We start from the raw sequence: 12629 nt of genomic DNA, 5'->3' as shown, positions 1-12629 counted from the left end.
ATGTTTTCAAGTATTCAAGAAATTTTACCGAAACTGAACTGACAATATGTGTTCGGTGTTGCTATTTGTCGTAGGCCCTCATAAATATTGGTAAATTGTTAAAATATAATTGAATGGAAATACATTTCATGGCTTCAATGGATTAGATCAAATTTTAAAATCATACATACGTACATCGTTTTAGCTAATATTTCATTTTCTGATTTTTATAGAATCGATGTAAAAAAATCTAGAAAAGGGTAATTTTCAGGTTTAAATATTTATAGAATATCACAATGAATATTATTTAATATTCGAGTTTGGTAACCTGAAATATTCTTTAATATTTCACGAGGAAATATTCGAGTAATTAAATAATAAAAATTTTCACCAAAATTGAGTACATACAAAAAACTTATCTGAAAATCACTGAAAAAACTGAACGGGTAACTAAAAAATGGCAAGAAGAAGTGTTACTTGACAATGCTAGTGTTGTTTACGTTTTACGATACGATTCAACTGTTACTCGATTATTTATTACAATCCGTTAGGAAATAATAGATTTATAAAACTATTTTTTATTTCAGTTATATAAAATTGACAAGGTATGTACATACAATTTTTGAAAGAAATTGAAGAGGATTAAGAAAAGATCGTTCGATTGTCACGTAATCGTTTAAACTAGGAATGGGTAATACAACTTTTTCTGAATATAGTTTCGAAACTATATATCAGTGTTCGAAATTGGATTTCGAAGTTATATATTTTCTGAAACTATGTATTCATGGATACAGCCCGCGTGCGCGCTGCGTTGATACATTGCCGTTATCGATATGCGGAATCAGGTTTCGAGACTATATATTATTGGATATAGTTCTACAAGAGTAATGCGGGCCAATGTTAGTAGTAGTTCGAAGACGCACAAAAAACGGTTTCGCGTTGATATCCACTCAGTGAATATATAGTGACAATCTCATACGAAGCAATATCGGTATATAGTTTGGAAAATATATGATTTCCACTTTTTTGATTTTATATGGTATCCACTCGGTAATCGCTCGGCTTGATTCGGCATCGCTATAAAATACGCGATGCGAAGTAATATCAATATATAGTTTCTAAGACATACGATATCGGATTTTCGATATTGCCACAATATATAGTTTCAATAACTATATACGATTTGTAACTCCCGTTCCTAGTTTAAGCATCATATCTTCTTCTTTTAAATGTTATGGCTCCATCGAAATAATCAATGATTTTGCCAATGTCAAGTAAAAATAACTATGTACGGTAGTTTAATATTATTATAAAAATTATACAAAAAAAAATGGCGATATTTACAATCGATACTATTCAAAGTGTGCATCACTATTTTAGAACAGAAAAAAAACTTGCAGCTCTCATCGAGACCACGTCGTTTTACCGAATATTTGACCAAAAAATTCTTGGAAATAGTGAAAATATCGCATGAAGACATTGAATAATTGCGAAAATGAGTCGTCAAGTGGACGTGAAAGCTTTAATTTCACACATTGTCAAAGGAGATGGGCAGGACAAGTGCCGAATATGTTTGGGAGATACGTCGGAAGGCCAAGTATATCTTGGGGACACTGTAATGCTGGACGGCGACCGCCCTGTGACGCTTGCAGAGCTTTTGGAAACCATTACAGGAGTCGAGGTCAGTGCAAAATAAAAAAATAATGGTCTCAATACCAACCGACATGTATTTTTTTGTTTATATTTCGCATTTTCTGTGCGAAACGGAACGACGCCATTCCCGCCTTGAAATAACAATATGGCGTCGAGTTTCAGTCAGCCAATTTTTCGTTATTTAATATTTATGCAATTTAGCTTAGTTTCGCTTGGTTTGAGACTGATTTACTGATTAGAATGGATGTTGTGTTAGTTTTATATATGAGTAATTTAATATTATTTGTATTTGCTAGATATCCTTATTTTCACATTTACGGAGTTAGCGTCACTGAATGACGCAATCTCAATATAAAACTTGTCCTGTGATTTGTATCTTTAACCTGTATTAACTCTTCTGATATGATTTCTGGTCCAATTCGTACCTATCGATATTTATTAGTCTTTAATTCAAAATATTATTAATTTGTAACAGTCTTCGTAAACAAACTTTGTATTTTTTGTTTAAAAAACGATCTTGAAATGCACTTTATTATTTACTTTAAAACGTAATCAATGAATATTGTAAAAACATAACAATAGCAAGAGTTTAACACGTTTGAACATCAGCCTGTCAAACCCGCATTAGAATTTGTTTATGGAAAAAGCTGTTCAAGGTACTCCATGAACTACACATTTATCTAAGACTACTAATGACTTGACTAGAAATGAGATACGGACATCCATTTTATTAAAGAAAAATTTAAATCGTGGCCATTTGACTAGACCGGTGGTTGCAGGTGCCGTTGGAAGCAGAACTGCCATGTGGACTCTGCTCTGACTGCTCAGGATCCGTCCACGCTGCTGCCAACTTCCGGTATCTTTGCCATCAATCTGCTGATCAATGGAACATAATGGTTGATCTCCTAGATGACCTCCCAACCATTAATGTCAGCAATCTTGAATCTATATATGCAGTTATTGAAAATGATAAAATTTATGTCTTGGAAAATGAGATTAAATACTCTCAAGTCCAGACAAAAAATGATAACATGAAAGATGACATAAAGCTTGTGAAAGAAAGACGTAAACGTAGCTCTTTCACTGTTACTAATATCAAACAGGCTTGTTTTTGTCCAGATTGTGGAAAACGTCTCAATGGGCCTAATGAGCTCTATGACCATTTTTTGGAAAGCACAGATAATAAAAAAGCTTGCTATGTTTGTGCTTCAATTATGACTCGTGAAGAACTCATTGTACATTTAAAGGAGAAGCATAAAAAGAACCTTTTTGGTTGCAAGAAATGCCACGGATTATTCCAAACCGAATCGCAATTTAGAGAACATACATACAAAGCTCATTCTCCAGGAGCAATTTATTGTGGGGATTGTGGTAGTACATTTCAATCACAGCAAGCTTTCAACGGGCATTGTGTCAAACATTTGGCAAAAGCTTGCCCCGGTTGCAATAAGTTGTTCCGTAACAGAAAATGCTATGTATATCATGTAAAATGCTGTTGTAACTTAGATAAAAACAGACAGGATACTCATAGAACAAAACATAAGGTATCATTTGAAGTGGAAACCAATGAACGTAAAGTCAAGGTTGGTATGCGAGGGAGTGCCGATGAGACCTGCATTTGTGATTATTGTAATAAATCCTTTGCAGGAAAGAAGTATGTTAGAGCTCATATACAAATTGTCCATACCAAAGACACACACAGACCATGTCCATATTGTGGAAAATCTCTAGCAGCGGCTCACATGACGGAACATATTAAAAAACATGAGCAAACTCGCTCATATACCTGTGAACACTGTGGAATAGTCCTTAACACAAGATTAGGTTACGTACAGCATATACGACTGCATACAGGAGAAAAGCCTTATGTTTGCAAATTATGTCATGAAGCTTTCTCTGCATCATCAAGGAGATCAGAACATATTCGTAGGAAGCATAAGAAAGCTGAGGAATTAATCCTCAAACATGTATGTGAGTTTTGCCCAGCAAGATTTAGATTGCCATATCGTTTGAAAAAACATATAGAGACCGTCCATGGAGAAAAACCAGATGGAAAAAGACAAGATTTTGAATGCCCTGAATGTCATATTAAATTTAGTAGTTGTAGAGGACTTCTGTATCACACAAGGAAGCACCAAGCCAACAATCTAAAAGCTATGAAGGATAAAGAAGGAGATGACGATATGGAGGATGAACATTAACAGAACTAAAAAAAAAATGCATATGCTTTTTAGATTACCTGAGTAATGTCACAGATATTCTCAGTCATCATATCTTAACCCATTCATGGACAGTATTTAAGTAGTACTGCACTAAAAAAATGCCAGTACTTTTTATGCCGCATTGCTTATATTGATTCAATGTAAATTATTGAATTTTTCAGTACGTTGTTGATACTCATCGAGTATATAACCAGAAAAGAGACGAAATAAGGGCCATCTATTCCTGGCAACTCATCAGGCAAACGGGCCTTATATCACTTTTGAATATCAACTCTTGTTTCTGCTGAAATGACAAATTAGAAACAATATGAAATACAACTGACCAGTGTATTCCAGATTCAGTATTCTCCAAATATTTTGTATTTATTGTAATTAAGATAATATCTCTAACAATGGGAGCTGTTCCATTCGGTGGTGTGACGACACCCGTCAATTGTATCGAATTCAGGTTGGCTAATCGGAGCGCAGTTATCACAGTAATGACTTGGCAGAATGTTTCAAACAAATTAAATGACATTTTGTCTCTGTTTCTGGTTATATACTCGATGTTGATACTTCCACTCATCCATGGAGGAACAGTAGATAGCAACTATAATAATGATTCAAAGGCGATTAGGCGATTTTAAAGGATTAAAAGGCGAGATACAGACACATGCAGCACACAATTATCGCTCCAGTGTGGGACTGTCCCACCTGTCTGCAATAATATTCGGGATCTCTATAAAGAAAGCATTTAGAAATTGCACTGTAAAGCCTGAACGATCATATTCTGATATTTAATTTTACGGTACACGCCGTTACTGTCCATGAACGGGTTATACCAAACGTGACCATTATTTTTTACCCTCAGAGACGCCTTTAAATTTATTATTGTTTTAGAAATAAAATACTTGTTTATGACAGTGACGAAATGTTTAAATATCAAAAATAAAAAAGAACTAATCTTGTGTGGTCTGATGGGCTAGCTATATATGTTTTTAGGGGTGCGCAAATTTTCGTTAACATTTAAAGTTTAGATTTTAAATATATTCTACGGCAGCCGCCGCCAACAGCACGTCACCGCTAAAAACAATGCACACGCATGTGCATTATTATTATTATAACAAAGAACTGGGCGACAAGGCTTTCTTGATACTTCACTTTCGCGTCTTTATATTAAATTTATTTTCATGTATGACCTGTTTTGTCAAAGCGGGACATTTTTGTCTTTTGGGAACAGCGGGACACGAAGCTTAAAAGCGGGACTGTCCCGCTCAAAGCGCGACGTATGGACACGTTAGTTATACCAGTAATATCTCTGGAATGTAACTATTTATTCAGTGTCGAAATCGCGTATATTTGTTTTTCAATTAAACCAACGTTTCAGGCTTTTTACAGGTCCCACTGACTATAACGTGACCATTAGACGCCCGAAACTTTGCGTTCGTTTAAAATAAGAACGAATACCCGAGGTGTAGTTCCATCCGGGCGGCGTCGTGGTGAATGTTCACTGATTCCACGGCGCCGACTCAACCGGCGAGAGGGAAACCCGGGGGGGTTTTAGTGGGGTAGGCCCTCCAGTCTGGGAGAGTCCCCACATACCCCTGAGTCTCCCTGGGCTCAGGGGTATCCATAAAGATTTCCCCCCCCCCGTCAAAAAAAAAAAAAAAAAAAAGGTGTAGTTCCATAAAAATAGTTCCCTTTCCAAAGAGTAACAATCGCGAAAACCTAAAAACTCTATAGTAATATCATTTTATAAAATATCAAAGCAATCGCTTGGTCTAGAAATCTTTGGGGGGGGGCCTATGTTCAGCTGTGGGCGTCTTCCGGCTGATATGATGATGATGATGAAAGGTACTGGTGAAATTAGACACATGAGACTTGTCACAGGTAACGGGCGCAGTGATTTTTGCGATTTAAAGTTATGAACAGTTATTAACACTGTTATTAAAAATCGTTTTAATGCCCTTGCGGCATGTTAACGCCTTCAAATTAGACTCTGATATAAGTGCTGCAGTGGCGCCACTGTGCTAATTTTCATATAATATTTAAAAGCGCAACTGCAGTGCCACAGTCTCGCCACAGGCACACAAGGCGCAACTTATGCAGTCACAATAAGTGAATAAAAAAGTGCGACAGCCACGCCACTGCAGCACTTCTATAAGCGTCTAATTTGAAGGCGCCCTTAATCTTCGTCTTGTCATTTTAGATAAATATGAAATGTTAAGTATTATTTAATTTTTCTTTTGTAATATAAATAATTCATATATTAACAATGTGTTGTGATTCTCTTCATCGCTCCCAACAGCCTTTGCAGTTCCTTTACGTGGCTAGAACTTCTAGGACTCTGCTCAGACTATCATGTTGTGACACAAAAATATTTTATCTTTAAGATCAAACTTTATTTGTTATTTTAGAAAGTAATAGATATTTTTTTTTTCTTTGTATCTTTACGTTGTATCTCTTTACGTCGAAAGAAACACAGAGTATACCAAGAAGATAAAAAGAAACACCTAAGAAAGCAGAAAAATTGTTCTAGGTGGAGACCACGACCCTGCTTCCGAAGCAACTGTGCCGAAATTGCTCACAAAGCATCCTGGTCGTTATTCCCTTCATCGCCCTCTGCCGGGAATCAGCCACAAAGTGGTACCAACTAAGTAATTTCTTCGACAAATACACTGTACCCCAGAAAACCAAAAACTTGTATATCAACTTGCGAGACCATGATATACTTCCTTTCACTGACACAATAAAATGTCCCGTAAAACCTGCAACAAATTATACACAAGCGTTGAAAAACTTCAGAAACCGACTAAACAGAGTCCGAGCATATCGGAATAAGAATATACAGGACAAAAATGTACTTTTGAAACAAGAATTAAAATGCCCTGACTGTGATACAGCATTTTCGTCGGCTACCAAACTGATAGAACACGTTAAAGATATGGGGCTAAAACTTTGTATACATTGCATGAAGCTTTTTAAACTCGAAGAGATGGCGCAACATCTAAGAACTCAACACGATATCGAGAGTTTTTGTTGCAAAATTTGCGGGGATGTTTATGAGGATAAGCAACGTCTGCAACAGCATATGATAAAGTACCACAAAAAAGGTTCAGCATTTTGCGTGGAATGCAAAAGATCGTTTTCCAAACAGGAAGGATTGCGATCCCATGCCTATCTTCACAGTGCCACGGTTTGTCAGGGCTGCAACAAAAAATTCTCAAGCAACACTTGCTACAAGAAACATAATTGCTCAAATCCAACAAACGCAACGTCGAAATTCATTTGCGATTACTGCGGAAAGGAATATCAAGTTAAAGCTGCTCTGAAGCGGCATATCGAGACCAAACATTTGAATAAGCATTGGAACCATCAATGTCATTTGTGTGGAAAGAGATTCCTCAGCCTCTCCGTTCTTTTAGAACACGATAACACCCATAACAGAGTTGACGACAGATACGTATGCGACATCTGCGGAGCGAAATATAGCACACGCAGAGGATACGAACGCCATCATAATAGACACACTTCTAATAGGACATTCGCGAAACCTTTAAGAAAACCTTTACACGTGGAGTACCGAATTTAAAGGATTTTTGTAAAATGTGACCTTGTGAATCGACTTAAAGAGATCAGAAAAAGATTTACGCCCGTGCAATAAGAGCGAAAAAGACGCTGTGTGTTTCGTTTTTTTTTTATAATCCGCGTTTCTAAGCTGTGATTATGTGTCAAAATCTACTTATAGCTCTTAAGAGCTCGAGCGAATTCACGCCTTTTTTAAACGGCGTATAAAAAATAAAATATGTATAAATAGATAATAATCATCAAATATTCCAATAATTAAAATTTGTTCTTTGAATCTAGTCGTGCATCTACCAACACACCTATTCTGCCCTTTTTGTCATAATTAAACAACAACAGAAGTTTGTAGAATGCCGGGGTAGTTTAATTCCTATAAAGCAATGGAGATCATTCAAAACGCGCACAAGTTAACAAAATGATACGAAACAAGAGTCTATAATTCAATAGCTGTCACTCTCAGAACAGACTAAAAATATCCAGATTGAGGATTAGGTTGATTTTTATATATTTTGAATTAGAAAAATATAACCCTTTTTTTCAAACCATACCTCAACTTCTCCATATAAAAAAATGTGCTGACTTAGATATTTTAATTTTAAATAATTCGTTTTGGAATTTGATTTGAGCCTGTTTTCGGGATTTTACATGATCGGGTAAAGTAAATCCTATCGTGTAACTAATTGTCACATTCTTTAAACATTATCGTTAGGTGTATCGTATATTTTTCTCTTTACAAGGTTCGCTTCAATTGGAAGAAGTAGGATATTGCGACCGACACATTTCTTGTTTTAGATACGAAATAGAAAAAAAGGATCTTTTCCTAATATTACGTATCGAAAATACGGAACAGTAAATATTTAAAAATAAAATTGACCACATGTGGACACCTTTCAAACTTGTCTCACACTGGCTCAGGTGGAAATGGGCGCATCTCCACCTGCTACCATCCTGAAATGCGTCTTCAAAAGGTATAATAAAACGACCAATGTATTTCCTAATTAAAGCCAAAATGAAAAGAAGAATGGCGTACTCATATACACCTGACGTTTCAGGTGGAGGATGGAACGGGACTGCCTCCAGGACTATGCTGCAATTGTTCCCTCGCTACTATCTCCGCCTTTACCTTCAGACAGACCTGTTTAGAATCTCACAATCACTGGATTAGAGCTACTGACAGTCTGTACACTATTGAGACACCGTCCCAGTACGATAAAACTTACTACATCTTCTATAACGACGGTACGGAAACTATAGTCAAGGATCAAATGCAGCATGCGACGAATAAAGAAGAGGCTTTAACCAGACTGACAATGAAAGTTGACGAAACCGATATCAAACGTCGTCCAGAGAGATTAGTCTTAAAATGCCAGTGCCCGGATTGTGGGAAACTCTTTACGATGCCTCATTACCTGAATGAACACCTTAAGGGATCTGTTAAAAGAGCTTGTCTTCGATGCGGAGATATAATTGAAAGAAAGCTTTATTCGAAACATTTAGAAAAAAAGCATAATATAAAAATGTTTTCTTGCGAAAAATGTTTCGAACTTTTCGACGCTGAAAGCGCTTACAAATATCACCAGTTCATCTACCATGCTAATCATAAAGAAACTTGCCAAGTTTGTCGGTCCAGTTTTGTGAACCTTAGAGCTTTACGCGCCCATATGTATTCACATAATTTATTCCACTGCACATCCTGCAACGCCAGTTACGAGAACCGCAAATGCATCAAATATCATCAAAGACTTTGCTCAAATGCGAATAAAATTACCAACAAATTTGAAAATTACGTCTGTGATTATTGCAACGCAAAGTATGATAGGAAACCGTCTTTAAAAACACATATTATTCAGAAACATTTACAAGTTTTACCTTTCGTTTGTCAGACGTGTGGTAAACGGGCTTCAACACTAGCACATTTAAGATCCCACGAAAACGTCCATATGACAAAAAGGAAAGTTTATCAATGCCGTTGCGGAGCTAAAATGCGTACAGAATTAGGTCTAAAATTGCATCAAAGAATTCACAGCGGGGAAAGGCCTTATCAGTGTGAAGAATGCGGAGACTGCTTCCTCTCGTCGTCTAGAAGACTTGATCACATTAAGAGACGTCATCGGTCTTCCAAAGACATGGCACATGGATGCGAAAGATGTGCGGCTAGATTTGTTAGGCCGTTTGAACTGAAGAAACACTACATGTCCGTGCATTTAATGGATGTTGATATTTTACCCGTGAAACGAAGGCTCAGGAAAGGATTAGCGTGAAGGTTGTTTTTTTTTTCTATTACTTATAGTTACGCCAGTTAAGTTAACGGATTTCCTTTTGCGATTAAGACGTTAATTCCTTAAATATTTCGCAACTAATATTAAACGTATGTCCACTGTCCCCTAAATCTTACAAAATATAGTTTCTGAATTTAGAAACTCTCGCCTCGGGCTTACTATGATCGATGAATACAAATCACACCCTTGGTGTGACAACAGGAGAGAGGTTTAAAGTTTCTACGAACGAAATTAGTAGTTTTTTTTATTATGATTATTAAAACAAAGATCGAACACATAGAAAAAGTTTCTTCGACCCGCTGGAACTTTAACCCCCGACCATGCTGCACCGTAGCATTGCTCTTACCAACTGAGCCTGAGACAGCAGGTCAAATTACCGAGCTGTCGAAATCCTCCTATGTGTTTTTGTTATAGATCTTTGTACTGGCTTTCGGCATTCGTCCAGTGAGTGATTTTTGAAAAATCTCAATTTTTTATGCTTAAATAAACGAATTATAAAATTTCACTTATGTATATATAATTTGTTTTATGTAGTTCGTATTATTTTTATCACTTTTATGTGATAAAAGAGCTTTTGACGTATAATCAGTTAATCACATATCGCTTTATTATACCAAAGGTACAAAATGATATGTTTCTTTGCTATATTTACCATGGCTAGGCTTAAGAGCCGACCGCGCATTAATTTTAGTTGTGTTTGTTAATTTCAGTTAGTTTTTTTTTTAATGAAGCAACTAGATGAAATTCGAAAAGTGTGAACTCCAGTGGAGTATATAAGCTTCTTGCTTGCAACGCGATGTCTGCGCGCGTTTGAATCGATTCACTACCGCGTATATGCGCAGACGGCGCGTATAAAATAACCGTGTGCATAGACACTAAAAGACATTACAAAAAGGTTAATATTTACTTTCTGGATTCCGAGACGGTTTCATAATTTCAAATTTTAATTAACAAAAAGAAATCGACCTCGATAGTTTCCTTATCGGCTTTTTTATTGGAATTACATCTGTTTGCCAAGTTTTATTGAAATCAGTTGACAGAAAGTGCGCGAAACCGGATTGATCCCCTAGTTTGTCCCCCTTAGAGGTGGAATATTTTCTTCAAATTTAAATGGGACCAATACGGAGGTACCCGCTTTCCAACAAAAACAGAATCTATAAGATCATGCCTCAAATGTCGGAGTAACAGCGTAACACACACAAAAGAACTAGTCTAACAGTCGAATTGAGGACCTCCTCCTTTTCCGAATTCTGTTAAAAAACCAGAAATATTCTTGAAATTCAAAGTAACTTTACCAGTATTTAGAAAACAAATTACATGTATTTAGGACAGGAAGGACACCATGTTACTTTGACGTAAATTTATATATTAAAATTTAAATTTGGACATTCATTGAATGTCTTTGTTTGATCTACTCCATATTGAATTTGCTCATTGTAAAATTGTGTCTCTTTTTACAGGTACAAGAGGAGCCTCTGTGTCCCCCTGGAGCTTGTGTAACCTGTACTACCTCGTTAGTAGCCGCTCAAGAATTTAGAAACTTTGTCCGAATTTCTCAAAGTTTATGGTTCAAAGCTCTGGACAGCTTAGAAGCAATACGTGACCCATATTCGCCTATCAAAGCTCTGTACGCTTTTATAAGGTCAGACAATTTATCCTTGCATACTATGAAAGATTATGCCGGTGGTGATCCGAAAAGTGTATTAAACAACTTGACTTCAAAGCCTGAGAAAAAAAGTATTGATAAAAAGCCTCGTTTAGTCCGAACAGGACCTCCTTGTGATTGCACTGACTGTGGACAACATTTCTTAAGTCCTTATTATTTAAATATGCATTTAAAAAACAGTGGTCAAAAAGATGCCTGCCTTTTATGCGGTATGATTACTACTAGAGGTCAGGAGATGAAAGAACATTTGGCTGTAGTCCATAGGCAAAGTTCTTACCTTTGCTCAAATTGTCCAGCACTATATAACAAAGAAACGGATTTGAGGAAACATTTAAAAACTGCTCACAAACCTGGCGCCTTAACTTGTGGTGATTGTGGTAGAAATTTTCCAAGAACAGGTGCATTTGAAGCTCACTCACAAATGCATGCAGTCAGAACATGTCGTGCTTGCGGCAAACAGTTCAGCAACCGTGGCTGCTATCGTAAACATAGATCTCTGTGCGAACCAAATGCAAAACCGGATACGCATAACATGCATCGAAACCAGAAATCCAACGTCCGTGATCCAGCAGTCTTTATCTGCGATTACTGTGGCAAGAAATACCATTCTAGACCTCAGTTAAAGAATCATATAATTTGGATTCACATGGATATTCGTCCGCACCAGTGTACATGGTGTGGAAAGCGATTTTACACACCGGCAAGATTAGCTGAACATGGTGTAGTGCATACAAGAGAGAGAAACTTCGAATGTGACATTTGTGGGGCAAAACTAGTGACCAAAATGGCTGCCGTGTACCACAGAAGGCGACATACTGGTGAAAAACCATATGAATGTGAGGATTGTGGGGAAAGATTTCTTTCTGCGTCTAGAAGATCTGAACATGCGAAACGAAGGCATGGCAAAGGCGTTAGGTTTCAATGCATACAATGTCCTCTTTTGTTTGTACGAGGACATGAGCTCAAAAAACACGTTGAAAAAGCGCACAGAGAAGTTTTTGTTAGTAAAAAATTGCAAGGCATTGAAGTAAGAACTGCGTAGTTCAGTTTTGCTATATTTCATAAACGCGTTTTCGTTCCGGGTGGGATAGCCCAATTTTCGAACTTCGACAAAAGTTCCCGGCACCATCCCGAATCGAAAGATACGTCAGCGTTAATTTACTGCTACTGGTAATGCATAATCTAAGGTGGACTTCGAAAATGCCTGCTTGCCTAATTTATCGACCCGAGTGATAAATACAATGTACTCGTTAAGGTTGAGCCTTA

General features: G+C 36.8%; 1 protein-coding gene across 1 annotated transcript; it reads left to right on the top strand.

The window, feature by feature from the left end:
* Positions 1–1474: 1474 nt before the first annotated feature.
* Positions 1475–11292, top strand: LOC113238672 (zinc finger protein 93-like). Its single transcript, XM_026475509.1, has 3 exons — positions 1475–1660; positions 8471–9681; positions 11158–11292. Exons 1-2 carry the CDS (start codon positions 1475–1477, stop codon positions 9677–9679), a joined length of 1395 nt encoding a protein of 464 aa, XP_026331294.1. The 3' UTR covers positions 9680–9681; positions 11158–11292.
* Positions 11293–12629: the final 1337 nt, after the last annotated feature.

This window comes from Hyposmocoma kahamanoa, unplaced genomic scaffold (genome assembly GCF_003589595.1).
Source record: "Hyposmocoma kahamanoa isolate Upper Pololo Valley unplaced genomic scaffold, ASM358959v1 97394, whole genome shotgun sequence".
NCBI lineage: Eukaryota > Metazoa > Arthropoda > Insecta > Lepidoptera > Cosmopterigidae > Hyposmocoma > Hyposmocoma kahamanoa.
Note: the sequence above shows the minus strand (reverse complement) of the source record. Positions and strands in the feature narration are given on the sequence as shown.